This window comes from Miniopterus natalensis, chromosome 1 (assembly GCF_054644295.1).
Source record: "Miniopterus natalensis isolate mMinNat1 chromosome 1, mMinNat1.hap1, whole genome shotgun sequence".
Lineage (NCBI taxonomy): Eukaryota > Metazoa > Chordata > Mammalia > Chiroptera > Miniopteridae > Miniopterus > Miniopterus natalensis.
Window position 1 is genome coordinate 48,201,013 of NC_142081.1, and position 20,457 is coordinate 48,221,469.

A 20,457-nucleotide genomic window follows, 5' to 3' on the forward strand; every position below is an offset into this window, starting at 1 on the left:
AAACTATGAGCTGTTTTTTGAAAACATAAGAATTCAGTCAGACTCATCAAGAAAAAGGACCCAAAATACATAAAATCAGACATGAAAGAGAAGTGACAAATGACACCACAGAAATACAAAAGATTATTAAAAAATAATATGCCAAGGAATTGGACAACCTGGAAGAAACAGAGAAATCCCTAGAAACATGTAATCTTCTAAGGTTAAATCAGGAAGAAACAGAACTGAAACTGATAACTACTAACAAAATTCAACCAGTAATCAAAAAACCTCAAACAAAAGCCCTGGGCCAGATGGCTTCACAGATGAATTTTTACCAAACATTCAAATTGTGTTCCACAGTGATTGTACCATATTTTATTCCCACTAGCAATATATGAGTTCCAATTATTCTATAGCCTCAACACTTGATATTGTCAGTCTTTTAAATTTTAGCCATTCTAGAAGGCAGAAGTAGTATCTTACAACAGTTTCGTTTGTATTTTCTTTGTAACTATTGAACTTGAGCATCTTTTCATGTATTTTTTTTTGCCATTTGTATATCTTTTGTGATGTGTCAGTTCAAACCCCTTATTTTTGTTTTTTCTAATACAGGCATTTAAAGCTGCTTAACTGCATCCCACAAATTTCAATAGTCCTTTTATTTTCATTAAGTTCAAAATATTTTCTTTCTGATTTTTCTGGATTATTGGAAGTGTATGGTTTAATTTCTAAATAATTATGGATTTTTCATCTTTCTGTCAATTGATTTCTAATTTAATTATGTGTTGGAGAACCCACTCTGTATGATTTCATTCTTCTAAAATATGTTTTATTTTTATGGACCAGCATTTGGCCACTCTTGGCGACTGCTTCATGTGTACTTGAAAAGAATATACTATACTGTGTTGAGTGTTCTATAAATATGAATGAGGTGAAATTTGGTGATAGTGTTGTTCAAGAATTCTATATCCTTATTGATTTTCTAGTTGTAATATCAATTATTGAGAGATGGGTGCTACTGCTGAATTCTCTGGCTAGAATTGTGGATTTGTGTTTCACCTTTCATTTTATCAGTTTGGCTTCATTTATTTCCAGTCTGTTTTGTTGTTCATACATTTAGGATTATAATAGTGTGTTTATTTTATTTCTCAATTACAGTTGGCATTCACTATTATTTTATATTAGTTCAGGTATACAGCATAGTGGTTAGACAATTATATATTTTACAAAATGCTCACCCCAATATTTCAAGTACCCACCTGGCACCACACATAGTATTGACTACACTCCTTTTTAACAAATATATATTTTTTTGACTACAATAATATTGACTATACTCCTTTTTAAAATATATATATTTTTATTGATTTCAGAGAGAGAGGAAGGGAGAGGAAGAGAGAGACAGAAACATCAATGATGAGTCATTGACTGGGTGCCTCCTGCATGCCCCCTGCTGGGGGATCAAGCCCAAAACCTGGGTATGTGCCCTGATAGGGAATCAAACCTCAATCTCCTGGATCATAGGTCATTGCTCAACGGTTGAGCCACGCCAGTTGGGCTACATTCCCTTTTTCACCCAGCCCCCCCAACCTTTCTCCAATCAGCAACCATCAGTTTGTTCTCTCCATCTATGAGTCTGTTTTGTTCATTCATTTTTAGTTCTTTAGATTTCACTTAGCATAACAGGTCCATCCGCATTGTCACAGATGGTAAGATTTCATTCTTTTTTTATGGCCGAGTAATATTTCATTACACGTATGTACTACATCTTCTTTATACACTTATCTGTTGATGGACACTTGGTTTGCTTCCATATCGTGGCTATTGTAAATAACTCTGCAATGAAAATAGGGGTACATGTATCTTTTCTAATTAGTGTTTTTGGTTTCTTCAGATATGTAGGAGTGTAATTGCTCGATCATAAGGTAGTTCTGTTTTTAATTTTTTGAGGAACCTCCATGCTGCTTTCCATAGTTGCTGCAACAATCTGCATTCTCACCAACAGTGCACTTTTTATCCACATCTTTGCCAACACTTGTTTTTGCTGATTCTGTTGATAGACATTCTCACAGGTGTGAGGTGATATCTCACTGTGGTTTTAATTTGCGTTTCTCTGATGATTAGTGATGCTGAGCATCTTTTCATGTCTATTGGCCACCTATATGTCCTCCTTGGAGAAGTGCTTATTCAGGTCCTCAGCCCATATTTTAATAGTACTGTTTGTTTGTTTTCGTGTTGAGTTATCTGAGTTAATATACATAATTGTTTAAATAGTTAGCTTTTGCAGGTTTATAGAAGGATCTTCACCAAACACAAGCTGTTTTTCATTTCTGTGAACTGTACATTGAGATCTTTTTCTAGAAATATATAAAATAAATGGAATTAACAAAGAAAGATTCAATCTTGAGTTCCATATAACCTAGGAGAGTTATTATGCTTCTCTGGCTCCTAGGTAGATAAGGATTCAAGCTGGGATGTTTAGAGCAAATGAAAGTTTTGCAAAAATCTTCAGATAGTCGTGGCCAGCGTGGCTCAGTGGTTAGAGCGTCAGCCCGTGCACCTAAGAGTCATGGGTTCAGTTCTGATCAAGGGCACGTACCTGGGTTGCAGGTTCGATCCCCAGCCCCAGTTGGGGCACGTGCAGGAGGCAACTAATTCATGTGTCTCTCTCACATGGATCTTTCTCTCTCTCTCCCCCTCCCCCATTCCTTTCCACCCTCTGTAAAGCAATGGAAAAAATATCCTCCAGTGAGGGTGAACAACAATAAAAAAATCTTCAGATAGCCAGTGTATCATAATGACTTAGTACAGTCACTGTGCACCAAAAGTTTCACATATTTAACTCTAAACAGCAATGAGATTTTGGAATAGCTGTGTGTTTAAGTCCATTTAATTTGGTGGGAGTGGGCAGTTGGAAAAAAATCTACATGATTTGAAGAAAAAACAGAGACTTTGGAGTCAAACACTGTTTGAATCCTGCTCTGCTACTCCTATACGACCTTGGGCAATCTCCTTAACCTCTCAGGCTCAGTTTCCTTTTTATAACACGTGTTTTGCCTGGCACATAGCACTCAAAAAATGTTAGATACTTTTCTGCCCATACAAAGGTAGAGTTATAACCAATGTAGTCCTTTGGGAATATTAATCTATTGCTACAGTACAGGATACAATGGATAAGAAAAAGAGAAAGGACATAAAATAAGCAGTAAGGAGGGTCAGAAATAAGCTAATAGTAGCCTGAACCAAGTAGTGAATGGCAATGGGAATTGGAAAGAAGAGATGAATGAAAAACATGAGGAAGAAAGAATGCACAGGATTAAGTATGAGGGCGAAGAACAAGAAAAGAATTAAAGACATAAACAAGATTTCAAGATTATGTGAGACTAGAGCAGTGATACAACCAGAGCTTGGTTGTGTAACAACAAATGATAAAGTATCAATACAAATTAAAACAGTTGTTTCCCAGATACAACAGCATTTTTTCCTTAGACCACTTGTCCAGATTTCTTAGACCAATAGAAATATAATATGAACCATAAATTTAATTTTAAATTTTCTAGTAGCCACTTTAATAAGTAAATTTAAAAAATATATATATCTTTATTGATTTCAGAGAGAGGAAAGGAGAGGGAGAGAGATAGAAACATCAATGATGAGAGAGTCATTGATCGGCTGCCCCCTGCACGCCCCCTACTGGGGATCAAGCCTGCAACTGGGGCATGTGCCCTGACCAGGAATCGAGCCCTGATCGCCTGGATCCTGGGTTGATGCTCAACCGCTGAGCCACGCCCGGCTGGGCAGTAAAATTAATTTTAATACTATATTTCATTTATCCCAATATATCCAAAATATTATTTCAACACGTAACCAATAGAAAAAATACTGAGATTTTATATTCTTTATTCTCTTTTATGTTTAGTCTTCAAAATCTGATGTTTATTTTAAACTTACAACATGTCACAATTTGGACTACTCACATATAGTGAATGGCTACCATATTGGACAGCACAGGCTTAGAGTATTAGATACTATAATCAATTTTTATTTCCAGATGAGTAGGTAAACAAAATTTGGTAATGTTACACTACTCAGCAACAAAAATGAACATACTACTGCAACATGGATGAATCTAAAATGCTTTATGCTAAGTGAAAAAAATAGATTCAAAAGGCTACTATGTAATTCTATTCTATATGACATTATGGAAAGAGCCAAAAAATAAGAACCAAAAACAGGTGAGTGGTTGCTTGAGGCTGGGAGAAAAGGAAGGACTTGACTATGTTCGCAAGGGAATTTTGTGGGATGATGGACCCCGTTTTATATCTCATAATTATGGTGATGGTTACATGACTCTGCATTTGTCAAAACTTACAGAACTGTATAATAAAGGAGGTGATCTGTTGTAAATAAATTATATTTCAATAAATCTGTTGCTAAAAAATATATTACAGCCCGGCTGGTGTGGCTCCGCGGATAAGCATGGACCTATGATCCAGGAGATCTCAGTTAGTCCTGGTCCCGGCTCGGTCCCCAGCAGGGGGCATGCAGGAGGAAGCTGATCAATGACTCTCATCATTGATGTTTCTCTCTCTGCCCCTCTCCCCCTTCCTCTCTCTGAAGTCAATAAAGACATTTTTTTTTTTTTAAATGTATTACCTGCCCAGCCGGGCATGGCTTAGTGGTTGAGCATCGACCTAGGATCCAGGTGATCGGGATCTGATTCCCAGTCAGGGCACATGCACGGGTTGCAGGCTTGATCCCCAGTTGGGGGTGTGCAGGAGGCAGCCGATCAATGACTCTCTCATCATTGATGTTTCTATCTCCCTCTCCCTTCCTCTCTCTGAAATCAATAAAGATATATTAAAAAAAAGTATTACCAGAAGATAATGCTAATTATACAAGACCAAAATATTTTAAAACAGACACTTTTATATGAACACCCTAAAGAGAAGTATGACAGTCATGAAGAATGCATATTTTCTTACTACTAAAATCTCAATACATGTTATGTTACATAAATTTTACCATCACTCAGTCTTACAAAGTAACACTGTATAGTTTATTTTTATTAACACAATGGTATGTAATATAAAAATTCTTAAGTAGGATAATTTACTTAAAATATATTCTCCCCATAGATATGACATCAGAAGCACAAGCAACCAAATAAATTGAACTTCAAAATTTAAAACTTTTGTGCTTTAAAGGACACCATAAAGAAAGTGAAAAAACAACCCAATGAATGGGAGAAATATTTGCAAATCATATATCTGATGAGAGACTGTATCTAGAATATGTAATGATATCTTACTACTCAATAATTTTAAAATTCCATTTCAAAAATGGGCAAAGGACCTGAACAGACATGTCTCCAACGAAGGTATACAAATGGCCAATACACATATGAAAAGATCCTCAACATCATTAGTTATCAGGGAAATGCACCTCAAAACCACAATGAGATAACCACTTCAAACCAACAGGATGGCTATTGGAAAAAGGTAATTAACATGTGTTGGTGAGGATGCAGAGAAAAACTGGAACCCTTATACACTGCTGATGGAAATGTAAAAATGGTACAGCTGGTTTGGAAAAAGTTGGCAGTTCCTCAAAAGGTTAAATAAAGGGTGAACCTATGATCCAGCAATTCCACTCCTAGGAATGTACCCAAGAGAAATGAAAACATCCACGCAAAACCTGGACATCAATGTTCATAGCAGCATTATTCACAATAGCCAAAAACTGGAAACAACTCAAATGCCCAACAACTGATAAACCGATAAATGTGTCACAGTTATACACTCCATGAAAAGGACTAAAGTAACGGTATGGGCTACAGTGTGGATAAACCTTGAAAACATGTTAAGCTGAAGACGTCAATCTCAAAATACCACACATTGTATGATGCTATGTATATGAAATGTCCAGAATAGGCAAATCTATTGAGATAAAAAGTACATTAGATGTTGCTAGGGCTGGAAGGGTTTGGGGGAAGAGGAATGGGGTACTTGGCTAAAGGGTGTGGGTGTCCTTTTGGAGTGATGAAATGTTCTAAAATTGATAGTGGTGATAGTTGCACAACTCTGTGAATACAATAAAAGCCAATGAATTGTACCCTTTAAAAGGGTGAGATGTGTTATATGTGAGCTATAGCTCAATAAAACTATTTAAAAAAATACTCTCCTATATATGGAGAAAGAGTTTTTAGTCAATACTGACAAAATAACTAAACACTCAAAAGTGGTGTCTATACGAATGTGTAACTTTACTGTTTGAGTGCATCTTTGGCATTAGGTCAGGAAAAATAGCAAAATAATTACCCTTTCTACTGAAGACAGCTGTTGCTGTAATCCATCATATTTTTTGTTTGCTTCTTCAAAAAGAGTTTTATATTTTTCTGCTTGAGACTGTTGTAAATTAATTGTTCGCTGCTGCCTCACACAATCTTCCTCAAAATTTTTTACTTGAGACTTTAAATCCTGAATTTCAGCCTCCTATAGTTATGAAATTATAGATTATGTGAAAAACGCACATGATTTGGATTAAAATATAAAGCAGAAAACAAAAAGGAACGTCATATAATCTTTGATTTTCATCTTCAAAACTGGAAGTCAGATATTTTACTTGTGCTTAATAGCTTACACTTTTAAATCTACTATAGAGAATTATAATTGCAAACAAGTATTTAAAATTCTTTAGCTCTGAAAATTCAACATCTTGGAATAAAGTTCAGTATTCATATATAATTTCTGAATTCAAAATTTAACTGAATTATATTTCAATGAAGCTATTTTAAAAATTTAATCATAATTGCTCCTAAAATGTCTTCTAATATTAGGCATGTATATTGAGAGGTTTTAAAAACTAACCTTTTTATTGCATTCACATACAACATTATCCAATTCCTGCTGCATAACACGGAGTTTGGCCTTCAGAAATCTGATCTGTGCTTCTGTGGATTTAAATAATTATATGTATTGCCTTTCACTGAATCGAAGACATCATCATTTGTAAGAGAGACCATTATATTATGAAAGAACAAAAATGCTCAAGATAGGAATCCAACAGGAGATCCCTGTTTGGGAAGACTAAATACCCCTAATATAAAGGTAAATGAACAAATCCACCCAACAGAAATAAACTTCACATCTCAACAGTGGAAACAAGTAAAGAAAGTGGGGGGGAAAACAAAACCACTCCTGAGAATTTGAGCCACAGGCAGTATTCACATAAGTTTGCATACACACTTCCTGTTCCAAAGCTCTTCCGAAGTGTGCCCAGTGTTACGGAGCTGATGAACTATGGTTGGCTCTAACCCACCTAGATCTGTCTAGCCTCAACTCTCCTTCTAGCTTCACATAACTTCAGGCTAACAACAATAGAAGGGGAATGATAAATTCAAAACTGTGGCTTCTGCAGTAGTTGGTCTCTAGGGGAAAAGAAGGAAGAAAGAGAGAGCATGATTTTTCCTACTATCTCTTTCCCCAACTTTAGGTCCACAGCACTAACCTCCCCATCCCATTCCAACTTTTGTCTTACAAAGCAATCTATGCTGCTAAACTACTTTTTGATCTTTTCCTCCCCCAGGTAACCCTAGGCAATCACCTGGAATAAAAGAATACAAGAGGAGACACCTAGGCTAAAAATTCTCAAGAGAGAGGTAAAAGTGGCGGAGAGGTGATTTAGCAATGAGAAAAAGTAGCAATTTAAGGTAGTCTGTTTGTGCTGGTTCCCTGTATTTGGAAGGAGGAACCCTGTAACAGGGTCATGGTTCACTGTGTACAAGGAACAGCTAACATCAGACCACTGTGTCCTTGAAGGTATCTTAACAGAGACACAAAGGCAACTTCCTGCTTCATTTAACTTCCCTCCTGCAACTAACCCCATAAAGCTTGGATAGGTCAATGAACGTAATAGATGCATAAATGTATTGCTCTTCACTTAGGACTAACTAGCATGCATCACAACAATCATTATACATATAATTGTTGTGATTTTCACAGAATCAGAGAATTTTAAAGCTTATAATCATCTAATACAAACTGCTAAATTTTTAAACTCAGATAATGCTATTATAGAGGGGCTAAGTAACTTGCCTGAACTCACAATTAATTATAGCTCAGCATTAACTATGTACACACATACACTCAACTGTCTTACCTTTTGTTTACAATAGCATTTGTGACTCCTCATAAACATAACAATTTTAGAGGCATTATTAGTAACTAACAATGTTTTTAGATTATCTAAACTTAGTATTATTTTTCTCATTAGAAAAATATGAAGAAAATGAGTTTATAAGAAAAAAAACTATATTAGAAAATTCATTTGATCATTTTACCTGATGTTAGTTATATCTATAATTCATTTATCCTTTTGCCTGTGTTAATTTAATATGCAATAAGTAGAATACAATAATGGTAAGTGAAAAAAATTCAAAGAACCATGTGTTGTTGTCTTTAATTTTAATGTTTTAATGATTAGCTTTGGAGCATTTTAACATTAGTTGAAGAGTGGTCAATGAAACCAACACCATAAAAGTAGAGACTAATTCAATGAAACCCTACTTACCCATGACCCATTTTCAGTAATTACTGACTCATAACCAATTACTTTACTTATAATTCCACTCATTCCTTCCACCACCATGTCCCATTAGATGATTTTGAAACAAACATATCACAATACATTTTTAAATGCAAGAAAAAGTTCCTACATATGTTTTTCTAAGTAATTGTGATATAAAAAAAAGAAAACCTACCTGTTCCAATGTCTTTACTAACACCACAAAAAATATCATCATCTATATAATCAGGTAAGCCTGCTTCTTCTAGTTGCCCTTCAATTTTGCTAACTGTTTTTGCAAGAGAAAAGTCTGAGAAATCCTCTGGAATGGCAACATCATTGGCAGTTTGTACATCAGAGTGTTTCAATTTTATACTAAAAAAGAAAATTACACATATAAATGTACATTATATATACTTTATATATATTAAAAGAAGGTAAGACTCAGAGATATGACTTTTATCCAAATAACAAAGCATATCAAAGTTACTATAAATTTTAAATGTGATGAAATCTATAATTGATACTTTCAAAGACTATACTATAACAGACTTAGTAGACTTTCAATCTTTATAAATCACACAACCACAGAGCTAGAGAAGGCTTTGTGAGGCTAGTTTGTTTGAACACTGCCTCCAAACAAGTGAACATCAAAAATAAGAGTTCTAAACTTGGCTTCCTAGGTCAAATCTAGACTGGCTTTTAATTTTACGTGCTGCTGGAAAAGAACTGTAAAACTGATAGCACTCTAGCCATAATTCTGCAAACACTAAAGACTAATACCTCGAGAAAGAATCACAGAATGAACAGTTATTAACTCAAACAATATTTTTTTCAACCTAAAAAAATACATTGTAACCAGGATCAAAGTCGACCAAAAGGTTGGATTTACTTTTGACACATAAGCAAAGGCTTCTGAATTCTATTTAGGAAAACCTTTTCTTTCCAAAGTAAGCATGAAGTCTAAAAATAAGATAATCCTCTACAGTTATGTATGTAGTATATGTTCTTTTTCTTCAGTTAATCCATTTTAGATTTTCTCTTCCTATCCTTTCATTCTATTTTTTCTTTTATTGGAAAAAAAAGTTATTTAGCCAATTAAAAGACAAGAATTAAAGATTTCTCCCAAATTATAATGCAATTAGGAGTTTGGGTAAGAAATAGATATATAAATTTAATAACTTACTGTGAATAAGAAGCTGATTGGTACAACCCACATACCCTCTTTTTCCAGAAAGTCTCCAGCCCAAAGAGCCTCGTGAGTCCCATTTTATGCTTAAAATACTAAGATCAGTCTTGAATTCTTTCTTATCAAAAGCAATAGAATGTAAATTATAATTACATTATAGTCTTATTTACAGCAAGCCAAATAATTCTATATCTGAATATATACAATAAAGTATGGTGCCCTGTTAAATGCTCAAAAAGTATATAACTATTTAGTCTACTTGAGAGAACTAGGCAGAATATAACACCTAGGTTCTAATCACAGTTCTAAAAAAATATATCACCAAAAATAACATTTAAAATTTCGAAATGTACTTTGTTTAAGAAAATATAAAAATTAACTGCTGTGAGACATTTCTGAGTAGAAAATGTTTTAAATTATTGAATGTGAATAGATATAGACAGCGTAGTTTTGTATACTTGGAGATAAAAAAAATGGGAGAAATAGAAAGACCTTAATAATTAAGAATGATGATACTGTAAATTACAAAATTTAGAAAAAAGTATACTTTTAAAACTGTACTATACCTTGAATTTGTTTTCCTTCCTTTATTTGCAGAGTATAGGTTTCTTTTAACTTTGTTTACTGGATCAACATGTTTGGTCTTTGGCTACATAAAAAGAATTTAAATTATTGATTAGATTCTAACCATTTGCCAAAGAAAGCAATTTCATAATACACAGACTTGCTAGTTTGCTATATAAAGAATTGCTATTTTTATGAAATTAATCAAACAGTTTTTTTAAAATTCCAGAATTGTATGGATGGAAAAGACCTAGATATCATTAGGACCAAGAGATTTCAAGATAAGGCTATGAGGCTCAAAGATTCAAGGACATTTAGCTAGCTGGTGAAATGTTAAATTGGATGTTCTGACTCACAGAATTTAGTTCCCCTTACTGATTACTCCCCGGACAGCGTTCGTGTATACTGTTACCTCGGCCTAGATCCCTATGGGTGGGGAAGTTATAGACCACAGTAAGCTCAGTACCTACAAAGTGATCTCTACATGTAAATATTTAAATGAATGAATAAACCTTTTAAATCACATTCTTTGTAAGTGAATAATTTTCTTTTTCAGATCATCTATCTAGTAAATTTGGGCTTCAGAGAGAGAAAATATCCTTAGGGTTCAGATTCATTTCATTTAGAATTTTTTCTAATGAAGCTCCAAATTGTTCAGTGAAATTATGAGACAAAACCAAATTCATTTTATGAGCAAAATTTCATGAAGACATCTCTTCCGAGTATCAAGGCTTATATTCTATTTCTAGAGTCATACGCCTTCTCTGTTTTGTCTAAGAAAAGCTTTTTAAAAATCTAAATTTTACAGAATGTAATTACATTCACAAAAAGGTTGATTTTATACCTGAGTTTCTGAATATAGATGAACTGTCCCTTCGAACAGACCTCTATAGACCAAAAATAAACATACATTAATAATAGATGATACTAAGCTGAGACACAATAAAATTCAACAGCAACTATATTTGAAAGGAAAAATATACATCAAGTAGACTTTGCTATAATTCTAGGTATGCATATGTTGATTTATTTAACATGAGTAGTGTCACAAACAAGAGAAGTGCTTTGGTTAAATAATTCACCTTAAAAAGGTGGTACTCAAATCCTCCGACAAGCACATCAAAAATACAACTAAACTCCCGAACAACCATCATGTAGAACTGCCTGAAATCTAGCTGAATGTAAATCCTACAACTAGAGATTTAAAGAAGGCGGAAAATCGAGACTAGTGGGGGGGGGGGGGGAGAGGGGGAGAGGCGGAGATGTGGAACAAGCTGGTCCCACACCCTCCTTTGGTGGATAAAAGTTGGGAGGGATATCACAGCTAGGGAGGTCGCTCCTGAGGAGTGAGGGGCCCCAGACCCACACCAGGTCCCCGAGCCCAGGGTTCCAGGGCTAGAAAAAGAAGTCTCCATAACTTCTGGCTTTAAACACCAGCAGGGAGTCCTGGCCGACGTGGCTCAGTAGTTCGGGTGTCATCCTGTGCACCTAAAGACTGCTTGCTCGATTCCTGGTCAGTGTACAAGCCCAGGTTGTGACCTTAATCCCCAGGAAGGGGCCTGCGGGAAGCAGCCAGTCAGTTTTGCTCTCAAAGTGATGTTTCCTTCTCTCTCTCTCTTCTGTTCTAAAAATCAATTAAAAATTAAAAACAAAACAAAACCCAGCAGGGATTGTGGCTGAGTAAGACCAAGGCTGCTGGAGTCCCAGGCAGTTCCCCTTAAAGGGCTGGACTTACTCGGACTCACTTCCTCTGAGCTCCAGAGCTCGGGCAACAGCTTGAAAGGAACCAGCCATATGGGGAGGAACTAAATTATCTAGCATCAGGGCAAAAGCTTGGCTGAGGGGCAGTGTTCTGTCAGATAAAAATGCAGGCAGAGCCCTGGCTGGGTAGCTCAGTTGCTTAGACCTCATCCTGATTCACCAAGGTTCCATCCCCAGTCAGGGCACATACAAAAATCAACCAATGAATGCATAAATAAGTAGAACAACAAATTGATGTTACTCTCTCCCTTTCCCCTCTCTCTAAAATCAATGAATAAATTTTTTTTAAAAATTTAAGTGCTGGCAGAGGCCACTGTTACTTTTCTGAGACCCCCACCATAGAACTGGCAGGTGGGTGCCATATCTGAGTTTCTATGCTCACACTGTTTGTCCCACCCTGGTCATTCCCTGAAACCCTGTCCCACCCAACTTGTGAGCCCATTCAAGCTGTTTCCAGTGGCTTTTCCATATGAATAGCCTATCTTGGCCCATGCTTCGGACTTTCATAAAATGTCTCCAACAAGCAACATATGGCCTCAGTATGCCCCATACCTCTAGCTGAGGGACCCCTGGCCCGGAACTAGCAGCAGCCAGCTTTGGTTCACAGCTTAGTCTTGCCAGGGCACCTCCAAGCCCAGCACAAGTAGCAGCCATCTACAGATCACTTTGTAGCTCATGCTGGGTGGCCCCGGGAAGAACACAGGTGGAAGCTGACCTTAGCCTGCACCTCTTGGGAGGCCTGAGCCAGTGTACCCAGTGGACAGCTTCAGACCACATCAAAGCACCACCCAACCACCTCCACAAGTGACACACTCAAGGGGCAGACTCAGTAAGTCTTCTCTGTGGGGTGGGCCCCAGCACAGCTATCCTCCATGGTGGTCAGTGGTCAAAGCCAGTCCTTGCAGTCAACTGGCCTGGGGGGTAAATCCCTTCCATTGACATGCCAACAGCAATCAAGGCTCAACAACAACAGAAGGGTGGACACAGCCCACACAGGGGGGTTGCACCTGAAGTGCCCACCTCAAGTAAATGGGGAGGCAATACCACTGGACACCCACTACATAAGGCCACTCTACCAAGCCCAGGGGACATAGCAGCTCTACCTAATACATAGAAACAAATACAGGGAGGCAGCCAAAATGAGGAGACAAAGAAACATGTCCCAAACGAAAAACAGAACCACCCTCCAGAAAAAGAACTAAACAAAATGGAGACAAGTAATCTATCAGATGTAGAGTTCAAAACACTGGTTGTAAGTATGTTCAATGAACTCAGTAAGACCTTCAACAAAGAGGAAACATAAAAAAAGAGATAGAAAACATTAAAAAAAAAAACCTAAATGAAGAATACATTAACTGAAAGGAAGAATACATTACAAGGAATCAACAGTGGAGTAGATAAAGCAGAGGATCAAATCAGAGATTTGGAATATAAGGAAGCAAAACCCCTCAATCAGAACAGCAAAAAGAAAAGAATCCAAAAAACTGAAAATAGTGTAAGGAGCCTCTGGAACAACTTCAGTGTACCAACATTCGAATCACGGGGATTCCAGAAGGAGAAGAAATAGAGCAAGAAATTGAAAACCTATTTGGAAAAAAATGACAGAAAATTTCCCTAACCTGGTGAAGGAAATAGAGATTCAAGTCCAGGAATCCTTTGTGCCCCTTTGCAATTAATGCCCTCCCCTCCCTTGAACCCCACACAACCACTTATCTGATTTCTGTCCCTGTAATTTTAACTTTTCCAGAACATCAACTAAATGGAATCATACAGTATGTACAATTTTTTGGTCTGGTTTCTTCGACTTAGCATCTATATTGATGCTTTATCAGTAGTTCATTGCTATTTATTCCCAAATAGTATTCCATTGCATGGATATACCATGATTTGTTTATACATTCACCACTTGATGGATATTGAGTTGTTCCCAAGTTCTAGCAATTATGAATAAGACTGCTATAAACATTTGCATGCAAGTCTTTGCTTAGAAATATATCCTCATTTTTCTTGATTAAATAGCTAGAGGAGAATTGCTGGATCATATGCAATAATTATTTCTGAGTACCTGAATAATGTCCCAATATCTCAAGTCTGAGCCACATATACTGCCACTTAAGTACATTTCTTTTTTGTTTCTAAGCTCTCTAATGTGTTTAAATATTATACCCTAAATTAGTGCTGTGTTAACTCTCACAGCCTGCTGCTTCATCTTAGAAGACTGGGAGGATCGACAGCTATTTTAATATTTAAACAGTAACAATTTAGATCCATCACTCTTAAAGTTTCTTTGCTGGTATAACTCTCAAAAACTAGTGAGTTTCTGACTTATTTGATTCCAGTTGGTTCCATGTGCCATTAGCACACCCACAATGCTTTCCAAGACTCTATGTCTTTACCCTGAACACCTCCTCCTCCTCTCCCCGCCCTCCTCCCGATCCCAATTAAAAAATGGGTTGTTTGAAGTTGTCACACTTCTATGGGGAGACTATACCTACAGTTAGATCTTTGCCATTTTATCCAATTGGAAAATTTCACTAGGTGCCATTTAGTATGATCCTTGCCTGGAAGAACCTTAATCCACTGGAAAATGTTATCCATAGTTGGGAAGACCACACTTTTAGTCTGACCTTTGCCTCAAGGTTGGGCTTTAATAGGCTTTTGCTCCTCGAAGATTTTCTAAATTTTATCTCAATTTTTGAGGTCCAAAAACAACTAACTCTACAAAGCAAGGATAATCAAAACAGTGTAGTCCAATTAAAAAATGGGCAGAGGCTCTGAACAGACATTTTCCAAAGCAGACATACAGATGGCCAACAGGTACATGAAAAGATGCTCAACATCACTAATCATAAAGGGAATGGAAATCAAAACCACAATGAGCCCAGCTGGAGTGGCTCAGAGGTTGAGCATCAACCTAGGATCCAGGAGATTGAGGTTTGATTCCTGATCAGGGCACATGCCTGGGTTGCAGGCTTGATCCCCAGTAGGAGGTGTGCGGGAGGCAAGCAATCAATGACTCATCATTGATGTTTCTCTCTCTCTCTCCCACTCCCCTCCTCTCTCTGAAATCAATAAAGATATATATATTTTTTAAAAACAGAACACAGTGAGATAACACTTCACACCTGTTAGAATGATTATTATCAAAAAGATAAGAGATAAATGCTGGTGAGGATGTGGAAAAAAGGAACCTTGTGCACTGTTGGTGGGAATGCAAATTGGTGCAGCCACTATGGAAAACAGTGTGGAGGTTCCTCAAAAAATTGAAAAGATAACTACCATATGATCCAGCAATTCCACTTCTGAGTACTAATTTGAAGAAAACAAAAACACACATGAAAATACGTATGCAGCGCCCTATGTTCACTGCAGCATTATTTACAATAGCGAAGATGTAGAAACAACCTGAATGTCCATTGACAGATGAATGAATGAAGATGTGGTATATAAATACAATGGAATATTATTCAGTCATAAAGAAGACCCATTTGTGATAACATGGATGGACCTTGAAGCCATTATGCTAAATTAATAAGTCAGACAGAAAAAGACAAATATCATATGATATCATTTATATGTGGAACCAAAAAAAAAGGCTCATAGATACAGAGAGCAGGCTGGTAGTTGCCAGAAGATGAGGATGGGGGGGGGGAGGAAATAGATGAAGGGAGTCAAAAGGTACAAAATTCCAGTTATAAAGTAAATAAGTCATGGGGATGTAATATCCAGCATAGTGACTATTTAGACTTATTGTGGTGACCATTTCACAATACATAACTATCAAATAATTGTTGTATATCTGAAACTAATATGTTATATGTTGATTAGATCTTAATTAAAAATAAAAACAGTATTAAAGCATTTACTCAGTTTAACAAAAAAGGCATTTGAGAGTTTAAGTCACTTACCTTAAACTGTAATCATCTTCCTCTTCATATGATTTAATTTGTGTTGAAATAGGCCGAGATCGTACTTCTTGCTGATCTCTCTAGTTAAATGAGTAAAGATAAGTCATATAGGAAGAAAACCCCACAAAAGTAGGATTTATTCAAGTGCCTTTCTGATCCTTAATCATTTCAGAGTTGTTCACAGCTTCCATTAAATGAAGGCACAGGATTTTAAACACCATAGTATGAAAATAAGGTCTGTAACAATGTAGTTTCACCTTTCATCCATTCTGGGTTAAGAAAGTCAATTCTAAGGGGGAAATGTTAGTGTGTCAATGCCTTTATATGATCTTATCCAACTCCTGCTTCTACACTATGTTAGAGTCTTCCATCTTGTGTAACATGCAAAGGAAATTAGACTCACAAGAAATGAAAACATAAATGCATTTAATGGATAGAAAAACTTGTCACAAATCACATGAAGCTTCAATGTTAAGAATACCATGAAAATGCTAAAAGAGAACTAAGTAAAATCTTTCGGCAAAGATATATCAAGGAATGAAAGTGAATAAAGAAATATTCAGTGTGGAAAAAAATTATATCCATTAGCTTCTGTGGAGGCAGGAATGCCCTCTCCCCTTTCCTACCCTTTCCCAGTTTTCTACTCTACTCATCTTTGAATAAAATAAATAAAAAAATAAACAGGTCCTTATTAGAGGGCTCTTAGAGCAGAATACATAATGAATCCCTCATTCTATTATAACTTTGGATTTCTTTGTTCAAGTATTTTCTGGCTTTTCAGACACTGGTAAAAACTAAACAATGTAATATAAATATTTATTTTTTTAGTGAAATATTTAATTACACATGCAACTAACAAATCTGCATCCATTATCTAAATATATTACCTGAAATGTTATATATGTATTTACGTTTCTTATTCTAAACTAACAAATAATGATGGATATGTATAAGGCCTTAAATTAAAATATTGCCTCTTCTTTCCTGCCCCCATCAGCTCCAAGATGGGGTGGAGGGTGGGGTTTAAAAGAATTATGATTAAATTGGAGTAAGAACTTTAAAAAAATAAGGTTGAAAGCAGCCACTTTATTACTCGAAGGCAGGGGTAAGGAATGTCTGGCCCTCGGGCCACATACAGCCCATGAAATCATTTGGTCTGGCCCTGCCAAGGCAACCACAGGCAGGACTTGAAATTCAATAAATCTAGGAGCTTTTTTCATAGCTAATTTTTAAGTTGATAATTTTGTATGGCCCTCAAATGATGTTATAAATATCTAAATGGCCCTTGGCAGAAAAAAGGTTGCCCACCCCTGCTCTATGGAATGCTATTATGTAATTAATTAATAATGGGAATTATTACTATTAATTACTATCAATTAATAATGGGAATGCTGATGCTTGAGGATGGATGTTTAAAGCAGGCAAAGCCAATTGGTACCCAGAATGGGGCAAAATATGCTTACATTGTCTAGTGTTATAACCTCACACTATATTTTTCCTAACTATAAATCTGATTATGGTCTAGCCCTAAGAATTTAAGTTATTGCCAACTGCAGAATTTAAGAAACAAATGACCATTCGAGTAAGAAGCAAATTACTATCTGATGATTGTTATCCTTTATACAGCTTTTGCCCAGAGATCATTTTGTTTCTTTCCTTATTGAATTGCCAGTGTTAATTCTACATAGCTACTCTCAAATATTAATCTTAAAACAGTGGGACAATTCATTAAATATTAATGTTCTTTTAGATGACTGGACATCTAAATAGAAAACACTTTCAGTGGCTTTTAGAAAATGTGTGCTTATCAAAAACACACTGGTGTTGCTCAGTGGTTAGAATTTCAGCCTGCGCGGAGAGGGTCCAGGTTTAATTCCAGTCAAGGGCACATACCTGGGCTGCAGGTCTGATCCTAGCCCCAGGTTAGGGTGCATGTGGGAGGCAACCAATCTATGTCTGTCACATCGACGTTTCTTTCTCTCTCCTCCCCTCTTCCATACTCTAAAAATCAATGGAAAAAATATCCTCACTCCTCAGGTGAAGATTGAAAAAAACAACACACAAACGTGCATGCAAATATACACCTACCTACCTATACATATATTCATGTCCAATTTGTGATAATTCATTGAGCTGAAAATTTATGCTTTGAGTACTTTTTTGTATATATGTTATAAATCAAATTAAAAAGTTAAAAAACTAGCACTTACATGGAATTACTAATAACATTTACTTACTATTGCTTCCTCAGCTTGTCGAACCAGATCAGCTGTTTTTGCCTCCAATTCTGCATTTAAACGCCTAAAAGCAGAAAATAATTTACTAATTGGAATATACTGAAGATTCTAACAAAAATAAAAATAAATTTCAGTAACTACACTTTAGCTAATCAACAAATTCCAAAACAAACACAACTTTTTATTCTAAAATTAACATGATATTAGAACACTTATCTCCAACTCTCCATGATTCCTCCTTTTTTGTGGTAGAAATTCAAACAGTGTAACTCCTATCCTCTCGCTGACCCTCACTTCAGGTGGAAAAACTTACTTGAGAATACTAAACTGGTGGGTTCAACTCAATGCCACTCTTCATCTTCTTGGGGATGACCTCCAACTGGGGACAGGAGTGGGGCAGGGTGGAAGAGAAGCCTGCTTTGATTTTGGGTGTTGATGTGACATTTTTATTATATTCCCTTCTATTTTTCACTTACAGCATATACACAATTTTGTACTGTGTTTTCCCATAATAAACAGAAGGAATATGCTTATCTCTTTATAATTAGTGCCTTAAATGGATATAAAATACTCTAATGAGTTGAAGTTAACATAATGTACTAATCTATTCCTATTGTTAGTTCAAGCCCCTTTTTTACTTTTAAGGGTAACACTATAATTAACATATTCAAAAGCATGTAACTTTTTAAATTCTATTCATAGAATAAAAAACTTTCTAGACCATCTAGGATCTTTTGAAGTTATATGAAGAAAACATGTTGATTTCATTTTAAAAATGAGATCTTTTGCTGTTTTGTTCCCCACCCCCTTATGTGATTCTGAAGTAACACAAACCACTTATAACACCAACCCCCCACCCCAGCCAAAGAAAAAATAAAAATGCAGTAACATATCCCTTCTTAAAACAGTCCAATGTTTTAGAAAATATTTTTACATCTTACGATGAATTAATTCAAAGAAAAATATCTAATAAAGACAACGTTCCATTTATGATAGCATTATCTGAGTTTTCACATTTCCCTAACAAGAACAATCAGAAGCTTCTGGTGAATATAGTAGACCAAGATGACTCAGAAGGCTTTTCTTCTGCTCAAAACCCATGGAAATGCTGGATATAAGGTAATGAAGGCTATATTGCTAAGCTCAAACTTAGGCAAGGGAAATAACCTGGCACCAAAAATAAAGCACCAACTAAAAGTGAGAACAGTTAACAGAACAGAAGACAAAACAGCTTAACAGCTAAAAAATGATGCATGTGTGGGAGTCATGAAGAGCTATACCTATTAAACACAAACAAAAACACTACCCATAACCTTAAGTGAATGAAAATTAAACTACAGCCACTTGTAGAAAAGAATCTCTTGTGAGTAGTGAGAGCATACAGGAATGTGGTTCAAGTTTTTCTTACCCAGATGGTATAGGGACTCTAAGCCAAAACTTTAACATAGACAGTTGGCCTAGAACCAGTGAAAACTCTGATAAACCAAATGCAAACAATCTTTAGGGACATTTACTCATCTACAACATACAGAACTCTCTCAGAAAGTAAACCCTGCTAAAGATGACAAATTGCCTAAAGAAACAAGTCACCAAGAGGGACAGTAAGATGCAACGAAATTTGTACAAGAACTGAAGATAAAAGAATAATTAAATAAACATTTTCATTTAAGAAAAAAACACCAAAGAATAGAAACCATTAGGCAAGAACTAGACATTACAAAAGAACATTGAATATGAAAAAGAACCAAACAAATTACATAAATGAAAACACAGTCATTGAAATACAAAACTGACTCAATGGATAAATTAAACAGAGTGCACTGAGGAGAGAATGAGTGAATGAATTAATAGACAGATATGAGGAAATCACCTACAAGGAGGTACAAAGAAACAGAAAGAGCCCAGCCAGGCGTGGCTCAGCGGTTGAGCATCGACCTAGGATCCAGGCGATCTGGGTTTGATTCCTGGTCAGGGCACATGCCTGGTTGCGGGCTCGATCAATGACTCTCTCATCATTGATGTTTCTATATCTCTCTCTCCATCTCCTTTCCTCTCTCTGAAATCAATAAAGATATATTTAAAAAAAAAAAGAAACAGAAAGATAAAAATACAGGAGACAGATTAACATCCACTAAAGACAGACTATATGACAGAGACAGATTTATATCTACCTAATAGAAAGTGCAGAAGGAAATCCCAGATACGGAGGGAATGTCGATATTTGAAGAGATAATGCTGAGAATTTTCTACA

The 20,457-nt window shown here is 36.0% G+C and overlaps 2 protein-coding genes across 2 annotated transcripts in view; both read right to left on the reverse strand.

Annotated features, from left to right (window-relative positions):
• TEX9 (testis expressed 9) overlaps positions 1-8,770 on the reverse strand; it is a 21,155-nt gene extending 12,385 nt beyond the window's left edge. Inside the window, exons 1-3 of the mRNA XM_016224970.2 lie at positions 8,744-8,770; positions 6,852-6,934; positions 6,303-6,476 (exon numbers count right to left, since the gene is read on the reverse strand). Of these exons, the coding sequence (XP_016080456.2) occupies positions 6,303-6,476; positions 6,852-6,896 (219 nt within the window). The 5' untranslated portion in view covers positions 6,897-6,934; positions 8,744-8,770. The remainder of the gene's footprint in view (positions 1-6,302; positions 6,477-6,851; positions 6,935-8,743) is intronic.
• The window catches only part of LOC148094125 (testis-expressed protein 9-like), a 27,436-nt gene continuing 14,516 nt past the window's right edge, over positions 7,538-20,457 (reverse strand). The window contains exons 5-10 of the mRNA XM_087813728.1: positions 18,207-18,270; positions 15,970-16,049; positions 11,145-11,187; positions 10,303-10,385; positions 8,744-8,922; positions 7,538-7,587 (exon numbers count right to left, since the gene is read on the reverse strand). Of these exons, the coding sequence (XP_087669854.1) occupies positions 7,538-7,587; positions 8,744-8,922; positions 10,303-10,385; positions 11,145-11,187; positions 15,970-16,049; positions 18,207-18,270 (499 nt within the window). The remainder of the gene's footprint in view (positions 7,588-8,743; positions 8,923-10,302; positions 10,386-11,144; positions 11,188-15,969; positions 16,050-18,206; positions 18,271-20,457) is intronic.